Here is a 19,824-nt window from a genome sequence, read left to right on the forward strand (position 1 = left end):
TATCATCTAAAATTTCATTCACACATGACTTGCTCTCAGTCTTCATTTCTCTCTCTCTTTCTCCTAAACCCTAGCCTCATTTTTTCCTTCCTTCCCTCACTATAGCTCTTTGTAGATTTTTGGAATTTTTATATCTGTCCATCACAGGACATATGTTTATGCTTATCTTCGAAAGATTAAAGCCTTTAACCAGTTTGGTCCAGATGTGCCAGACCAAAGACCATACTTCAAAACCAGTAGCCATTTCTCTGAGTTTTATCTGATGTGTGGCAATGTTATCGTGATCAGAACAGTACAGACATTACTTCAGAAATAAGAGTGACTGTTAAGATCATTAGACTTTTTTTTTATATCATGCCTGCTTTAGAGGTTGTTTTCAAGGCTGTTATTTGTGAGTTCTGTTATCTTACTGCTTTTTTCAGCTGTTACTTCTGAAATCTTTCTTAAAGAATGGAGTCATGAAAATCTGTTTGCTGTTTTTTTTTTTGCCCCCTCAGATTATATAACACATCTTTCTTCATTCTCCCTTTTTTATACAAGTTCCATAGGACACCTGTTCTTTCTGTTGCTGGTGAATGTGGGATGTTTTGTACATTACATGGACAAAAAGCTTTTAAGACGTTACATATAGGCTTTAGGTCAAAAGATAAATCTTTTTACCAGACCTGGCTTTTGTAGCTTGATAATTCAAGGAAATGACAAATGGTTTCTATGACAGAATGGAGAGATGGAGGAATAAAATTAGTTATAGATACTATTTTTAACAACCAAATAAATCTGAAATGTTTTTGTTGTGCAAAACAGTAAAAGCAAAACTGAAAAATACCTAGACAAATCTATGTCAGTATTGCTGTGTAACATTAGTCCTGGAGGCCTGTTGTTGGGCTGCTATTTGTTTGCATTTTTCGTTCCTCCTTAAATGGAGTCGCAGTTACATTCTGACACCTGAATTCAAGCTTTGCGCTGTTTATGCGTTTCATCACGTTTAAAGCCGTTTCCACTGAGCGTGCTGTTTGCCCCACCCTGATGGGATGACTGGCAGGTTGGGAAGTCTGTGAAAATGAAAATGCATTTGGGTCGAATGCATTTTCAAAGGCATTTTGCCACAAATGCAGTAGGCGAGAATATGTAATTGCCAATAGGAGAGGTACTGTTTCTGTTTTTACCTTTAAATTGTAATGATGCAATTTCAAATGTATTACTAGAGAGTGAAAATGCATATAAGAAATGACATTTTATTTATCATTTTGATGCAGTTATAGCATAATCACATAAATATGCAGTTTTGGAAATGCACTTAATTTAGATAAAGCTACTTATAAAGCATTTAAATCTTTGTGTAAGTGAAATGTCAATACTAGTGCACCAAGTAGCAGATTAAAATTGAAGTATTGATTTAGAATTTTCATTTTGAGCTCAACGTTGCATTTATGAGTGGGAAATTTAAGTGCAAACATACAAATACATTGCTAGTTTACATATTACATTTTTCATTTTAATTTTGATACTGACATTCTTCCATTAAAAACCTGAATCTTTTAGGGATGCACAGTGATATCGGTAACATATTGGTATCGGCAGACGGAGGCTTAGCTTTGACTGGCATTTTAAACCTATATTGGATGATGAATGACTTTTGTACTCTGGAAAAGCAGAATTCTATGTGATGCTGAGTAGTACTAAAATATCTAGATTTTACTTATTTTACTGCATTGCTAACCCCATTCCAAATACGTTTTGGATTTCACTGTAATGGATCTGTTTGCATTTTCTACACTGGCATTGGCGGATATGTACATGAACAACACTGGATGTCGGCATCAGTGTTATCAGTGCATCCTTAGAATCTTTCTCTAAAATTTAGTTATAGCTTGAAAGTTTCTTAGAGTGGTGAAATGAGTAGTTTTTGTGTTGAGAACAGAGAAGTGAAAGAAGTATGAAATGCTGTGGGGTTGTTAGATTGGCAGTTAGTAATTCTTGTTTGGAAATTTAGGGAGTGTCGAAATCATTGAGTTTCTGTGGGACAGTGAGGGATGGAAAAAAGAAAACACCAAAAAGGGAAACAAATGGGTGCATACCTAAAACAAGACACAACTTTCAATGCCTCAAGAAGGCATTGAAATATGAATTGAAGGAGTAGCTTGCTCTAAAGAAGGGATAAAGGAGGGATAGAGGCTTGGCAGTTTTAGCTTGAAAAAAGGAATTGGTGATATATTAATTATACTGGTGTACCATTTATATTTACATTCTGTGATACTGATTTTTCAGTTTTAGCAGTGTTTTGCAGATATATTTTATAGATGCATGATATAATACCCATAAAAGAGCAGTATCCCTCTTACTAAGCAGTCTGTTTTTACCTTTTTTATTCCTTTTGTGTTTACATTTTACTCCTGAGGGTTCATTACTATATATGTAATTTACTGGGTGCTTCAGATTATTTTGAAAGAACAGTTTAAAGTCCATAAAAATGAAATAAGTTGTAGACTTCCTTTCAGGAAATGTGCTGTCTGTCTGGTTAATGTTTGCAGAACTGTGTAAAATTCCCTTTGGTGTAATTTTAAGAGAAGAACGTGGAACAAAACTGTTAGATGACTGTTAAATTTATAAGATATTCTTTTAGCACAGAGTAGCAGCATGTCATCAGATTTCTTAATGCTAACTTACTAACTTTATTAATACTAAATGAATTCTCACATGATGCTCTGATGCCATGATATCTTGGGAAAATATCATAATATTTTATCTGGAGTTGTTTAATAAAGCACCCTGTGTACGTCTATGGGAAAAAATGGAAGGAAAAATAGACCGGAAGTCTTTCTGAAATGCATAAAAGCAACTTGAGTGGACATAAAATTATTGTTTTTTGGGAAGTGTGATGGTTTAAACTATAAAACAGTTGGTGGTGAAGTATTGCAAGAAGTGTATTAATATTAAGACGAAAAAGAAATAAAAACATGAGGTTGCCTTCAACTCAGCTATTAAACTGTGTGTTGAAGTACTCTAAAATGCAGAGCAACATAGCGGCAGATAACCTAAGCACCAAACACTAAAAATCATACAGGCACTACAAGTTTTTCTTAGGGTACAGATTAGAGGTGGACAATATGGCAAAAATATCATAATACTTCAAGACATTTTTGTGATAAATAATATGTATCACAATGTTTAGTTTTCCTGAGGTTTGATAAGTTGGAACAGACAAAAAAGAACCAGTAAGACAAAAAAATACGGTCAAAAATGCTATCAAAAAAGGGTATGAAATGATTTTTAATTCATTTTATTGAATGTTTCACATACTGCATTTCTCTAAATCCAATTAAACAGAACTAATTGTATCTCTTTGTTTGAAACATGCAGTTCGTCAGTTTTTGAGTACTGATGATGTCTATGATATGCTCAGAAAGTGAGGTTACTTATCATTATAACAATGGAATATCGTCATACTGCCTAGTCCAAGTACAAATTAGCTGAATGTTAGTTCATGGATTACTTGTTCTTGTGTCCGGTTGTTTTCGTCTACGAAAGTGTTCTGACTTGCCGCTCTGGGATTGCATGCCTATCTGTATGACTACAGCAGAGGTTCATTGGACGCACATCATGGTTGCTGCCCCCAAAGGCCTTTTCAAAAGCAGGAAAGGGACACCGTTTGCAGTGTTCCAAGAAGAAGAGGCGTAATATCCCATGCAGCTTTCAGCACAGGTCATTGCACAAGCACTGTGTACCTCATTGGCACGTCAGTTGGTGGTAGGCTGTGAGAAAAAGTAAAGGGTGAATACTTTGCAATGCAGACGGTTGCGTCACTGGTTATGGAATATCTGCTGAGGCAGCACAGTGACACTTTGTTCAGGACATTTAGATCCACATTGCTTGACTGGAATCGGTTGATCCGCAGGTGAAGTGCTCATTTTGTTAGACTATATGTAACAATGTTGTCACAATCATGAAACTTGTCGACTTAGCTATCTTGCATCCTTACTTTACATGTTTAGTTGCTCCCAATGGGTGAAAAATAGTGCTCAAGCTCAAATAAACAAACAGCTCTCACTGCTGCCCTCTAAAGGGGTTCTAGCACCAAGTCTGAAGTTTTGTTGTTTCCTATGACCCATTTTCAATAAATGCATTTTCAGCTGTGTTTCATTTGCAGGTTTTTGCCTCAACCCAACAGATAAAGACACTCTAACATTAGATAACTGTGATTAGCTCAGATTATTGCAGCCAGGCAATTATGTAATATTTGTGACAGGCCTATAATCAGGAATTTATCAGCATGTAGTACACTGATGTTCTGTTCTACATTCCCAAGCAAAGAAAAAGGCCCTGATAAATCTGCTTCATCTCACACTTTTAAACATAAAGGCTCCTGAATGATTCTTGGTTTGAATGTAGTAAAAAGGTTTTATTAGTTCAAGAACCTTGGAAGTTATTTATAAAGGTTTTTCATGATCGCACGTCTCAATTACAGCATTTACAAAAGCAGTTACAAGATCTGGAACGTTCTTTAGGGAATCAGAAGTGGTTCTTCTATGGCTTCATTCCAAAGAATCTCTTTGACACACTCAATCACAAATTGTCTGCTTTACTTACCATGACAGCAAATGCAAATTTCTGAATCTTTAATAGGCCCTGCATGATGTCTGGCGTTGTGCACTTCAAAGACTCATTTCCTAAAAATTGATTCTTTATTGAAAGATGTCCATCAAAAGAGGTTCATCTGAGGTGTTGCTCCAAAGAGAAGGATGATAACCAAAGGCTTTTTGGCATTTTTACTTTTAAAGATTTTTTGTTAATATTGAAAGAAGTTGCATTATTGAGTCTGGAGAAAAATAAACACACTAAAATATGATGTGCGTGCGCTACTGAGGGCCATCATAGCTGCGTTCCAAAGCCAGGCTGCAGCTGAGGTAGTGTGGGTCCCCGGTAGGACTGTGCTTTGAAGACTACTCCTTAGTAGCATATTGGTCAAGCGAATAGAACAGTCCTAACAAGGCTGTATGGTGACGTCACCAGAGCGGCACAAAACTTGTAAGGGAACTGGTGAGAGAAAATGGAGCCTGTTGCATTGAGTTTGTTGCTTTTTCATTTCTTTCATTTCATAAATTACATATGTACAAGTACTTCTAAATGAAATACGATCTATGGACGATATACAACATATGGACGAAGGTTTTAATTAATCAGTCAATGTACACTTCATAAGGTCATGAAGACGAATTCAAGGACGTGAACAACTAAAATTTAATACAAGCTCTGCTCCAACAGCTTTGTTTTCCGCCAGTTTTGTGGTGCTGTTTTTTTTTTCCTTTGCGTCGTTCATGCGCAGAGAACTGCGGGTAGCCAAAGGCCTGGAAGAATACATCTGATGTGTCCTTGAAATCACTCCGAACGTAGCCTGCATTTCTAGGCTGTACACAAAGGGTGCTTCACTTTGGAACGGCCTGCTATGACGTAGAAACGCAGCCTACCTTGGCTGCAGCTTTGATACGCGGCTAATGTAAAGCTTGAAATAATTTAAAAGTCAGAAGTGTCAGGTTGGATTTCTCAGGGGTTTTTCAGACCACATCATATGTATTTATGTATTAATGTCACACACACAGGCTCAGAAAGAAGGTTCATTTCAATGTTTTGGTCTCAAATGCAAAATCAACATTATACTGATGAAGATATATTGACAATAGCAATTAATACACTTACATCCTCGGAAGACGCTTTCATCAAGGTTTGACCGGAGTATTCTTTGAATACTAGTCCAAAGCGCTCGCCGTTACCAGATTCATCTGCTCGAAAGGGTTCTGAAGCACAACTGACATTACAGAATGTTGTGTGCAGTTACACATTTCCAGCAGAGGTCTGGGAAACTCAGATAGGTGTAGCAGTCTCCAATAGAGCTATAGAGTCATAGTGGTTCTCTCTGTAATAATATTTGCTAGCCTCTGTCCCATAAGCCTTTAGTTTCGCAATGTCTGGTGACAGGGATTTGACTGAGAATGATGACTCCCATCGCTTCCATTTGATACCACTCTAAAGATTGTCAGGAGAATATATAATAAGATTGGCCAGACAGTCCATCCCTCAACTAAGCCTTCATAGTGGGAGGTGTTAGCATTAGCTGAGATGTTATACTTGCTTTTTTCAGGTGTTTGGGTTAACATTTTACCTAAGCAAAACAGAAAAGGTGTTTTTTTAATCCATTGCTTGTTTAAAATGAAAAAGTAAGTAGAGCGACGTGAAACCACCGCTCCATTTTTTTAAAACCTTTTAATGGTCTTTCCCTGTCTTTGCACCATATGTGGTCCTCCTCAAGGTCATATTTGTAATATGTGTCTAGTGCCGCAGTAGCTAAGTGCTCTGCATGGATCCCACCCTGTAACCCTTCATCAAATTTCTCATCTCTTGTATCTGTACCCCCACAGGTTTGCTTGAAACGCTGCAGTGTTTCAGACATATTGGCAAGCGTGGGGTTTGCAGTCGAGGAAAAAGTACAGACTTATATTACACATGATTAGTTCCAGATGGAGAGTTTTCAGATAGGTATTAGAGGGATCACAGACATGACAGAAAAATAGACGATGGTTCATTTATCTCATAAACCTGACAGGCACCAGCTCCTCTGCTCTGCGCTTCACTGGTCCAATTTTTGATACTAATCTAATAGACTCAAATCTTCAGATCTCCTTCAGGAAATCTGAAGACAAAATTATTCCTTCCAGTAGTGATCGGGCACATTAATTACAATGACTCCAATGGTTTTACAGCGCAAGTTGACACTGTGATAAATGGAAACATGGCTTGGCAGGATGTGCGAATAAGCTTCTCACAAAAATAGATGGCCAGAAACATCTCAGTTTAACTAGAAGCTCTTTAAGAAATATTGAATGTATAACATTTCCTCTTGGGCATGCGTGTGTCTTATTAACCCCAGCCTATTACTGTAAAATTGGGACCCTGTGGGTAGACTCAGGCTGTATATATCGAAGGCCGTTTTCCAGAAATATGCCAACTCTAAAAATCTGTTTGGTCAGTCAGGGTACAATTTAGGATTTTTAACAGTTACTAAGTTCATGACTATATTCTAACTAGACAATTTCCTAAATACTGTCCTAACTTTAGGGCAACATCAGAGGACGTTTTTGTTTTTAAGCAACTGTGACAGGTTGTATATTGTATTAGAGTTCACTAAAACTGGCATAATGCCATTACATTTATTTTATTAAACAGCTGTTTCACTTGAGAGTGATTTTTATTATTTTTTTTTATTTATTTATTTATTTTTTTACCGTGGATAAAATAATCATGGGCACTGCAGACACGTTTCCAGCTCCCCCACCATGCATTCTCTCTTATTTCCTTATTCCCTCTCATTAATAACAACAAAAACCTTGCCAACAAGTCTTGTTTTATTTTATTCTTCATCCCTACTTTTAAAGACTCCCTGCGCTCGAAAACATGTTTTTTTTTAACTGGTTAATTCCTCTTAGATGGCTTGTTAGTCAAGTCAAGTCAAGTCAGCTTTATTGTCAATACTACAATATGTACAGGACATACAGAGTATTGAAATTGCGTTACTCTCAGACCCCATGGTGTAGCAATAACATTAAATAGAAAGTAAACAGAAAAAGTGAATTTAAATAGACACTAAATAAACACTAAACACTAATCGTAAAAATAAGCACAAAAAAAAAAAATACATATATATATATATATATATATATATATATATATATATATATATTTTATATATTTATATATATATATATATATATAAAATAAAATTTGAATAATAAATATATATGTATATATATAAATATTGATCTTGAAAATTAACACGAAGTGACATGAGGCACAACAGATTAAGATCTGTGGGTATAAATAGTGCAAATATAAACAGTAGTGCTATTGGAATGAGCTTATGGAGCAGTTAAAGTGATGAGTGCGTAACAGTCCCTGAGAAGGTCAGAGTTCAGTATTGGGGGAGTGGGGATCAGGAACCCGTGTATGGGTCCAAAACTCTGTGTGTGGGGGGGGCAGAAGGGGAGAGTAGGGAGAGAGTTCAGCGTCCTGACAGCCTGGTGGATGAAGCTGTCCCCCAGTCTGCTGGTCCTGGCCCGGAGACTCCGCAGTCTCCTCCCTGATGGCAGCAGGCTGAAGAAGGTGTGTAGTGGGTGAGTGGGATCACCTGCCATGCTGAGGGCTTTTCGGGTGAGACGTGAGCTGTATATCTCTTGGAGGGAGGGGAGGGAGGTGCCAACAATCTTCTCAGCTGCTGTCACGATGCGCTGGAGTGTCTTGCGGCAGGACACGGTGCAGGCGCCATACCACAAGGTGATGCAGCTGGTCAGGATACTCTCGATGGTACCTCTGTAGAAGGTGCACAAGATGGGGGCTGGGGCTCTGGCTCTTCTCAGTTTGCGGAGGAAGTAGAGTCGCTGATGAGCCCTTCTGGCCAGTGATGCTGTGTTGTTGGCCCAGGAGAGGTCCTCTGTGATGTGCACACCCAAGAACTTAGTGCTGTTCACCCTCTCCACAGCAGCACCGTTGATTGTCAGAGGAGCATGCTGGGTGCACGTTCTCCTGAAGTCCACAACGATCTCCTTCGTCTTCTCAATGTTCAGATGGAGATTGTTGTGTCTACACCACAAGTCCAGGCGGCTCACCTCGCTCCTGTAGTTTGTCTCATCGTTGTTGCTGATGAGACCCACCACAGTCGTGTCGTCCGCGAACTTGATGAAGAGGTTGGAGCTGTGTGATGGTGTGCAGTCGTGGGACATCAGAGTGAATAGGAGGGGGCTCAGTACACATCCTTGGGGGGCCCCCGTGTTCAGTGTGATGGTGCGGGATGTGTTGTTGCCGGCCCGTACTGCCTGTGGTCTCCCAGTCAGGAAGTCTAACAGCCAGTTGCACAGTGAAGTGTTCAGCCCCAGCCTGTCCAGTTTGAGAATGAGCTGCTGGGGGATGATGGTGTTAAATGCGGAGCTGAGATCTATGAATAGCATTCTGACATAAGAGTCTTTTTTGTCCAAATGTGTGAGGGCCGAATGGAGGGCAGTGGAGATGGCATCATCAACAGAACGATTAGGCCAATATGCAAACTGGAAGGGGTCCAGGGAGGGGGGAAGGACAGACTTGATGTGTTGCATGACCAGCCGTTCGAAGCACTTCATGAGGATGGGAGTGAGTGCAACTGGACGGTAGTCACTGAAACAGGAGGGTGACGCTTTCTTCGGGACAGGGATGATGGTGGTGGCTTTCAGGCATGTCAGGACAACAGCCTGACTCAGCGAGATGTTAAAGATATCTGTAAAGACATCTGTGAGCTCCCCAGCACAGTCCCTCAGCACACGACCGGGTATGTTGTCAGGACCAGGAGCTTTCCGAACGTTGATCCTGCTGAATGATCTCCTCACACTGACTGGGCACGGCATCAGCACCTGGTCTCCAGGAGGGGGTGAGACCTTCTGTGCAGGCATGTTGTTGTCTGTCTCAAACCGGGCGAAGAAGTTGTTAAGCTCATTCAGCAGAGAGGTGGAGCTGACACAGGTCTGCGGTGGGGGCTTGTAGTCTGTGATGGTCTGTATCCTCCGCCACAGGCTCCGTGTATCTCTGCTGTCGCTGAAGCGATGGGCTATTCTCCTGGAGTACTGCCTCTTTGCCTTCCTGATGCCGCGGGACAGGTTGGTCCTAGCTGCCCTCAGGCCCACCTTGTCTCCTGCTGAGAAGGCAGCATTCCTAGCTTTCGGTAGCCTGCAGACCTCCCCTGTCAGCCATGGCTTCTGATTGGCCCAAACCGTGATGGTCTTGAGAACAGTTACATCCTCAATGCACTTTGAGATGTAGCCAGTGACTGTGTCAGTATACTCCTGAAGATCTGTGGTGTTGTTGTAGGTCGCCGCTTGTTTAAAAACATTCCAGTCTGTGGTGTTAAAACAGTCTTGAAGTGTCTCTGAAGACCCCTCCGGCCACGCTCGTACCTGCTTCTGAACTGGTTTAGTGACTTTAACCAGTGGCCTGTATGCTGGCATTAGCATAACAGTGATGTGGTCAGAGGCGCCAAGGTGGGGGAGGGGAATGGCTTTGTAAGCTTCTTTCTGGGTGGTGTAAACATGGTCCAGTGTGTTTTTTCCCCGTGTTGGAAAGTTTATGTGTTGATATATTTTTGAAAACACACTCTTTGGGTCTGCATGATTGAAATCTCCAGCCAAGATGAGAAAAGCATCAGGGTGGGCTGTCTGCTGCTCACTGATGTGTCGATACAGCTCATTCAGTGCCTCACTCCTATTGTTGTTGTTGGAGCTCGGAGGAATATAAACAGCGACGATTATAATGGGGTATATAGACTGATATAGACTGATTTTTGTGTCAAATGTGTCACTTTAGTGCAGAGTTCACAGTTTTCCATTGAAAACTCCAGCTTTCTCTGTGCATCCTGACAAAGCAATTCATGGGGCACTATGTAGTAGGTTAGATGTGTATGTCACTAATGAACTTAAACCTGTCATAGTCCAACATACTAAGTATGCTAACGAGAGGTTGTGGCAGGTTCGAGAAGTGGCATGAGGCCAGCGTCCCTGACCCGTGTCAGCTGCCTCTCGTTCAGGGCACCTGAGCTGAGAGAGAACTTGTTGTTCCACCCTCGTTGCTTCAGCCCTCACATCCCACGGCAACACCACTGGTGTTGAATGTGAGAAGCTAGCGCTAGCATAGTGAGAAGGCCTAAACAGCTGTACACATAACCACGCAGGCTGCTTCTAGGTCATTGAAGCCTTACTGACGCATGTGTACGGAATAAAGACTCAAATCCGAGCAGGTAAACTTGTGGTGTTATGTGTGAGCTGTTAACCACTTTTAACTGGTATCACAATGTTAGCTAAGCAAGAAGCCTAAACCACCACCAATTCCGGCTCACTGGCTGCACTGAGGCAGGTTTAGAGGATAAATACTCATATCTGAACAGGTAAACCTGTGTTTTTGTGTGTGGAGCGGTTTTATCCTCATTAGCACTAGAGGCCAATATAAGCTTAGCGGTTTCAGCTTGCTGATCCTGCACTGACTTAAAGACTCAAATCTGAGTGAGTGAAATTGAGTTAGTGGTGCCAGGAATCTTTCTGATTATTAATGTTACAGTACTTTGTTTCTGCTCTGCCAAATCTTGTAAAACGTGGAGATGGCAGGGTAGTGAGAATAAGGGACGACGTCTAGAAATAGGGCAGCAAGGAGCTGACAGTTTACATGATCGTGCATATTCATAGATATTCAAAGTCAAGGATTGTTGAGGTTTAGAGACGCCTCTGTGCCATTTGTAGTATTTTATAATACATAAAATATTCAACAGTTTAACATTTTTTTGTTTTAATTTACTACTTTCAGGGGAAATGTATTAATATTTTTTTAATGTGCCATTTTGCAGTCACTCTTGTTGTTGGCAGCTAGGTCCACAAACAGTTTAGGTGATGCTAAAGATTTAGCTGGCCTAGAAGCTTTTGGGATGTTATTGTAAGACATTGATTGATGAGTACATTGTTAAAGTGGAATTTCAACTATTAGCAGTCACTATCACTCCACAGTAAATTACAAGCACTGTCATTAGGTTTTATTCGAAACCTAATTTCGGTTGAGTTCGGACTCAACCTAACTTCGGTTGAGTTTGGACAGGATTTTTTGGTTTGGATTCAAAACTTAATGCAGTGGGTCGGTTTGAGTTCATGCAGATGTTTGTCTGTCTGTAATCGGGTTTGGAACAAATTTCAGACCCAATTAAAGTTGTAATTTACGCATAACCACAGTCCTGTACATCATTCAGAACTTTCAGACTATACAACGCTGAAGGCCCCTGAAATGGTTCTTCACTGAGCAGTGCCTGTTCCCCACCGTTAGCATCTAGCACCATTACTCACGCAGTGGAAGTGCTCTCTGGAACTCATTCCTTCCATGTCGGCAGTTTAGATTGTTGTGTATGGGTGACCTCAGCTACCATCCATCAAGTACAGCAGCTCCTCGGAGGCTTTCGAGTAGGTTGCCAGACTTAAGTTTTGCTGTGCTAAAATGCTTGTCTTTATCTTTTTTGCAGCATCAACAACAAGCTGCAGCAGCCAGAGGCCGCATCAGGGGTGCTGGAGTATGCCATGAAGCACTTTGGCGAATTGGTGAGAACTCTTTTGAGTACATGTTTTCACTATGTTTAATACATTCAGTATACAGACTTCTAAGAATTTTTGTAGAAGGCTTGAAAAGGAACCTCTTTTTTGTCTATTCAGTTTGTAGTGCTAGTTAAGAACCCCTTCCCCTGTTGGTAAACTGATTTTACACATACTACCTCTGCATTACGTGATCAATGTGACAGCAAGACTGCTATAGCATACATGCAGTGACCATTCACACATACACTGCTTGCAGAGCAGAATCTATTATGTGTAGTTTTATATATGTTGGAAATTCTCACCACTTGTTTGGCTTATTTCAATATGTTTTGCTGCAAAATTTGATGCAAAAAGAACGGACACCTGTTCTCTAGAGTCCGTGCCACTTCTGCAAGCAAGATGCTCTGCTTCACTCACACCACACAAGCTTCACCAGCTAGATAGCAATAGCATTACATGATAGCTATTGCAGTTGTTAGCTAGAATGAGGCAAGATTTTTAGCTGGTGTTAGATTTGTATGTGATTTGTTTTGTCATGATCAGTAATCATTTGCACTTACCAATTAAATGTTGTTACAACAACAACAATAAAAATAATAATAATAATAATAGTACCGTTAAATACGTGTAATCATCATATAATTAATATCATAACTACTTAATGTCGAAATATGACCTTTAAGTGTTTCTATTTTACTGTCATTTGTTTTTTTGTTATACTTTATTGAAATGGAATTCTTAAGACATAGATTGATCAGCTTTCTTTTAACATTTTTTTTTCACTGTCGTACTTTGAATAATGACACAATTTTGCAAAAATGCAAAGACGAAGTTATTTGACATATAAGTTATACATTCTGTCAAACCTAGATGACAAATTGATGCTTCTTCTTTCAATATTGGGGTAAAATTCCCCTTTTAAAGATTTTCTTTTTTGTGCTATAGAAACAAAACTGTCAGTTGTCTCAGTTTATTTCTCCTAACCGTGTTAAAGTTAATTCATTGACATCCTGTATATGATAAGCCCATGCACAGATATGACTTGGCTTTACAGTAAATGGACACTTTGCCTCATTCACCAACTGTTCTTAATAAGAAATTTCTTTCTTAAACAGAATCTATGCACACAAGGCACCTAGGTGCGAACAATTCTGTGGTTTAAGAGATAAAACTGTACCCATTGTTCTTAAGGGAGGCATTTTCTCCCTTTTCCCCTACATAAATTGTTATTAAGAGGACTGAGAAGACAGTTTCAATGCATTTGAACACAGAAATAAGTATACAGTAAATATTTTATTAATTATTATTTTTGTGTTCTTTTGTTAAGTAGAGTTAGTTATTGACATTAAGGTTCACTAAGCTGCGATGTGGAAAAAAAAAAGTCCTCTTGAGTTGTCTGTAAATATAAGTGTTTTACAAAGCAGTGTTTGTTATTTTGATTAGACTAGATGGGCTTCAACAGCTTGTTTGAAATCAGTGTTTTGCTGTGTATTTTTAAATTTCCCTCTTAGAACAGGAGCAACATGAACCTCCTGTGTTATTCCAAAGGTTGTAATTGGGTTTCAGCAGATAATTAGTGGTGTTCCTGGAGAAAATGTGACTTTATGTAATAGATAGACTGGAAGCAGACATTTAATTGCAGCAACGTTGCCCCTTTGTTGCTTCTCTTTTGACATTGGACGTGGAACACCTAAGCCTTTGGACCCCTGTATGTTGTTGCTGTTGAATTGTCTCATGCTGTCCATAGGGATGAGGTCCAGATATGTAATAATGCCCATAAATGAGGACTTGCTTTGGAAGACTACAGTCACTTTTCCACATCAGTTGCGTAACCTAACAGGCTCTCTTTGTTAAGACCTGATTGCTTCTCCCTGTGATACCTAATTGTTTCAAGATGTAATTGTACGATTCCTCTGATTTTCATCCCATTGGCGTTGTTGTTGTGTTCCATACGACATTTATGAGGTGACAGCTAGTCCAAACAGCTGATATCAAGACAGAGTCATGTTCTTCGAGGACCAAAAGCCTTAATGTGGAAAGTGGACAATTGTAAACACACTGAAAGATGCTGTATAAAACAAGGATCATTTACAAATACTCTTTTTGATATGTTTGCGATCTGTTTAGTGTTTGGACTTCACAGAGTCCAACGAGAGATCCGATTATTTTTACACGCTTTGTTTCTAAATTTACAGATAATTCTCTTTCCCGTTAGGTAATTTAATGTTTGGATAGTGAGATCCAGTACATGTTTTTGTTATTTTCCGTCTTCCAATACACCAGAGTGTGGTCAGCAGCACTTCATTGCCCTGCTCAGGTGTGCTGAGTACTTGAATGGAATAGAGATGTTGACCAGCTGGCAGTCATTGAGAAACTGAGACAATGTTTAGTCTTAAGTGCTGCTTTTTAGAGAGCATTCATGGCTCCAGGCTGTGAAAATAGCAATGTTAAAATGCATTTTATTGTTTAATTTAACTTGAATGTTTAATTGAATACATATGTGTAGTCATATGCAGAGATTTAAATTCCCCCCAGTTGAATTACAGGTTACATGTAAATTACATGTTCTATGTTGTTTTCAAATTGAAAATCAGTTAACACATCCTGTACAGGGAACAAACTTAACAAGTTTCAGGGCGTGATTTCTTTTTATTTGCTAAATTTAACATACTGGAAAAAAATTAAATATAAAATATGCTTTAACTTTTACAGGGGTGACATTTAGTGTTTTTTCCCTGTATGTAAAATTCTGCTAATAAACAGTAATGATGCATTACAAAAGTGCAGAAGTGTGTTCCCTTAAAATGTGGAGAATGTGTTAACTTATTTTCCATTAGAAAATCAACAAAATTTAGCCAGGACACCCAAACTCTTGCATACGATTGTATATAGTGTATATATATCTACAGTCTTAATGAAAATGAAAGCTATTCCATAGAAGAACCACATTTAGTTCCTTAAAGAATCATGTCTGGAAATGAGATTTATGAATATGAAGAACATTTCAAAGGTTTAAAGAACTTTCATATACACCGATCAGGTGTAACATTATGACCACCTCCTTGTTTCTACGCTCATTGTTCATTTTATCAGCTCCACTTACTATATAGGTGCACTTTGTAGTTGTACAATTACAGACTGTAGTCCATCTGTTTCTCTGCATACTTTGTTAGCCCCCTTTTACCCTGTTCTTCAGTGGTCAGGACCCCCATGGACCCTCACAGAGCAGGTACTATTTGGGTGGTGGATCATTCTCAGCACTGCAGTAACACTGACGTGGTGGTGGTGTGTTGGTGTGTGTTGTGCTGGTGCGAGTGGATCAGACACAGCAGTGCTGCTTGAGTTTTTAAAACACCTCAGTGTCACTGCTGGACTGAGAATAGTCCACCAACCAAAAATATCCAGCCAACAGCGTCCTGTGGGCAGTGTCCTGTGACCACTGATGAAGGACTAGATGACCAACAGAAACTGTGCAGCAGCAGATGAACTATCGTCTCTGACTTTACATCTACAAGGTGGACTGACAAGGTAGGAGTGTCTAATAGAGTGGACAGTGAGTGTTTTAAAACTCCAGCAGTGCTGCTGTGTCTGATCCACTCGCACCAGCACAACACATACTAACACACCACCACCACATCAGTGTTACTGCAGTGCTGAGAATGATCCACCACCCAAATAGTACCTGCTCTGTGAGGGTCCATGAGGGTCCTGACCACTGAAGAACAGGGTAAAAGGGGGCTAACAAAGTATGCAGAGAAACAGATGGACTACAGTCTGTAATTGTAGAAGTACAAAGTGCACCTATATAGTAAGTGGAGCTGATAAAATGAACAGTGAGCGTAGAAACAAGGAGGTGGTCATAATGTTATGTCTGATCTGTGTAATTTAAAAGTTTTAGACCATTTTCTGGGTTCTTCCTAGAATATTTACATCATTTGGAGTGTGTTTAACTTTCCAAACGGTTCTTCACACACCTCATTTACAAAAATGCTTCTCCAAAGAACCATACTTAGAAAGGTTATTTAGGCCAGTGTTTCTTAAACTGGTCATAAGGGCCTCCAGGCAGTCCAGATTTTTGCTTAATCCCAACCCCCAACACAGTATATGGATTGTCTGGGGGTCCTCTAGGATCGGTTTGAGAAGCACTGATTTAGAGCACTAGAAGTGGGTATTCTTTGGCATCACGCAGAGAAGCCTTTTCACAACCTTTATTTTTAAGATTATAATGTAAATTTGAATTCAAACCTGGATGATAGAGTGAGTTTAAAAAATACTAAAATTACATAAGAAATAAATTATTCACTTAAGATTCCAAACGGTTTTGCAGTCTTTAGCTGGAGCCATTGAGTTTTTCCCTTTGGGGTTTTCTTTACCTTGTCATTAAGGAGATTAAAATAGGATGGCAGATACTACTCCATATCAGTTCCTTGGAAAGCACAGGGACTGAAAGTTTATATGGTTTGGCAGAAAGTGGTAAAATCGTGTAGCATGAGGTAGAGGGGTCTGTTGAGTTTTGTTAAAGGAAATGGAAAGAAAGTGGGAAGGATGGGCGGATAAGTTGGGAGAAAAGTTCTCAGCACACGTGATTAAGGAATCCAGTTTATTATTTAGTTTGTATGTAATATATTTCTTGTGAATTCAAAGTGTCATTGAAGAACATTTGCCTTATTTAAGTGACCAGTGCTAGTTTACTATGACCACCAGTATCGTCCACGACCTCATACAAACAACAGCTTAGCCATCCGAAGGTGGACTGACCACAAGCTCCATAAGTGCATATGTGTGTGTTTATTTTGCCTAGGAATGCCCTGTTGTCACCGTTGTAAAACCTAGGTGGCAGGTCCAAGGCTCTCATACTGAAGACCTCCCAGCAAGAGTTTGTCTGCTTTATTTTACTTTTTCTTTGAGAAAATAACAGGAGAGCATCAGACTTCAGGCTGATTTATGGATTGAGGCATCTGCCCTGTTGATTCTGTGGATGACCCACGATGAGATTGCTCTGTTCAGTCTTTCAGAAGGGTGTGCATTGGCCTTCCATAAACATGCTAGGCTTTAGTGTTCTAAATCACTAGAAAAAGCTTTTTCCTACACCTCATCCACTGGCTAAGAATTTGGACCTCCTTCTTCAGTATTCCATGAGCTCAGTTAGTTGTACTTTTTGTAACCTCTAACCAAATCTGGTGTGTTATTGTTGGAACTTCAAAATCTGTTTTGAAAATGAATTTGCTTTTTCCCTTAGATAAAATGACTGGCAGGTCACGTCATGTATTTCCACGAAAAAAATCAAGAAATAACCCTGATTTAATTCACACAACCCTGCAAAGTTTCACAACTGTGCACCAAATGCTTTTGTAGTTATGAATGGCTGAACTTAACTGAGATATTAACTGAGTATAAATACAATATTAGGAATCATATTTAATTTTAAATCAGCTAGTTTTATATGAATAAATTCCTACATTAAATTGAATTTATTTGGTGACATTTTTCAAAAGCAAAGCCAAGCATACAAAACATGAAGTCTTGCATTTTTGAAAATGAACCCTTTAGTCAGAACTCACCTAGTTAAAGGGCCAATCTGTCCTAAAACTAACTAGGATTTATTATTAGTTATATTAATTATTTGTGTTTTTTATTATATTATATTCTGTAGCACAGCATTGTATCCCTCAGCCTCATTGTTTTGCTAGCATTCATGGATTTATGTGCTTTTTTTTCCACTGTCTATGTCCATCTGTTTTCTTTCACTATAAACAGGTCGTGCATGAGGTTAAAGGGCACCAAAACATTGGCATACGACTGTATATACATATTTGTAGTAATCTCACCACACTTGTTTTTAACATATTTTAGGAGATCCAGGCCACCTGGTATGAGAAGCTGCATGAGTGGGAAGATGCTCTGGTGGCCTATGATAAGAAGATTGATATGAACAAAGAAGACCCAGAGCTCATCCTGGGCCGCATGCGATGTTTAGAGGCGCTGGGTGAATGGTAGGTGTACATTCAACTTCTTACATGAAACTGGCTTGTAAACTAACAGGTGTGGGTATTTTGATTGATTTAGTAGAGGCGCTGTGGAGGTATTATAACTTACGTGACCATGTTAATGTAATCCGGTATGAATCCCCAGTCTACATAATTTTTACAGAGGGACAATAAATTAAGAGAAAGAATGGACTTCTGTAATTGGCTGAACTTAAAGATCTCATTAACAATAGCACTGTTCCAACCTGCCTTAATGCTAATTAAATAACAAAACCTGCAAAAAAGATAGAGCCATGCTCCGTGTTGTTATTGTTATTGAATGTTGCTGTTCTTTGTAGCTGGAGAACTTATACAGATAGTTTTTTTGTGTGCGAATCATTACGTTACTCAATCTCCTCTATTAAAACTAATCAAACTCCAATTGTGCTTCAGATGATCTTGTTTCCTGTAGGGAAATGCAGTCATTTCCTTTTAGCTGTTGTAATTAAACACTCTTTCTTTTTTTTTGACAGTTTTGGGTGAACTTTGGTTAATGTAATGTTATGCTTTTATACACTGCTTACTTAGTCAGACATTGTCAGAAGTACGACGCTAAGATTTTACATGGATATGCCTCATCTTTATGCCCACAACACAATTCAGGGTTTGCACTGAGAACAAACATGCTCTGTTAGAATTCCCTAGCTTTTTCCTAACTTGCATTATGTTTAATTTAGATTAGATTCCTAATTTGAATCAGAAATACAGTCAGTTTATTCAGTTGCTGTTTTTCCTCGCAATAAAATGTTCTTGGTTAGAAAACTGTTTAGATGAAAAGTACAACACATACAAATCACACCTTTTACATGCTTAGATAATCCTGGGAAATGTTATAATTTTGCTTAAACTCTTCCCCCTTTAATGTTGTCTATATAACAAACCTGATGACTTGCACTCTTTCAGAAGCATCCGATTCATCAAACATGCCCTTTCATCTTTGTGTGTTCAGACCTTGTTCAGCATTTAATTGCCTTGATCAGAGGAGAGTTTAATTAAATGGAAACGTGAGTGTACTGTAGCAGAAAAAGGGGTGTGATCCCGACTTCTGGACGCTTGCATTTTGTCCCTGCTCACTTAGTCTCTAAGAGCATGCCCTGATGGAATCTGACAGAATGACTGGGCAAGAAGAAAGGAAAATGGTGACCGTTTCCTGTAAAAGGAGCAGCGTGCAGTTGCTGGAAAGCGTGACGGGACGGCATGTACAGTGGAGTCAGAGACTCGAACGCACACAGGGTCGTGACTTCTTTTGCGCAATGGCTGTGGAATCATTCTGAGGAACCTGCCTCAGGCTTGTCTGACCGATGTCAACAGGAAATGCTTCAGGCTGGATTGTTAACGGTTTTGGTTGAGGTTTTTCGGTTTGGAGAAAAAAGTAATGCGATTTCTTGATTAAACTTGAATACTTTCTCGGTGCTTAGTTGGCAGTTTACATTAAAATAATGCATATTTTAAATTCTCCCTTTGCTCTCAGAGTTACAAACAGAGACCCACATTTAGGGTTGTATGCAAAAGTTTGAACACCCCCAGTCAAAGTACATTTTGTTGATTTTGGAAAAGAAGTTAACGCATGCTCTACAGAGAACACACTTCTGCTTACACCTTGCATTTTTATGCAAAATTTGGTGCACAATTTCTTTTTTTCTGAATTCATCATAAAAGATAAA

The 19,824-nt window shown here is 39.2% G+C and overlaps 1 protein-coding gene across 2 annotated transcripts in view; it reads left to right on the forward strand.

The window, feature by feature from the left end:
* Positions 1-19,824, forward strand: part of mtor (mechanistic target of rapamycin kinase) — a 159,819-nt gene that overhangs the window by 81,491 nt on the left and 58,504 nt on the right. For both annotated transcript variants that reach the window (XM_036578979.1, XM_036578980.1), the window contains exons 29-30: positions 12,065-12,140; positions 17,988-18,127. In XM_036578979.1, coding sequence (XP_036434872.1) covers positions 12,065-12,140; positions 17,988-18,127 — 216 coding nt within the window. The remainder of the gene's footprint in view (positions 1-12,064; positions 12,141-17,987; positions 18,128-19,824) is intronic.

The sequence above is a fragment of the Colossoma macropomum genome, unplaced genomic scaffold, assembly GCF_904425465.1.
Source record: "Colossoma macropomum unplaced genomic scaffold, Colossoma_macropomum, whole genome shotgun sequence".
NCBI lineage: Eukaryota > Metazoa > Chordata > Actinopteri > Characiformes > Serrasalmidae > Colossoma > Colossoma macropomum.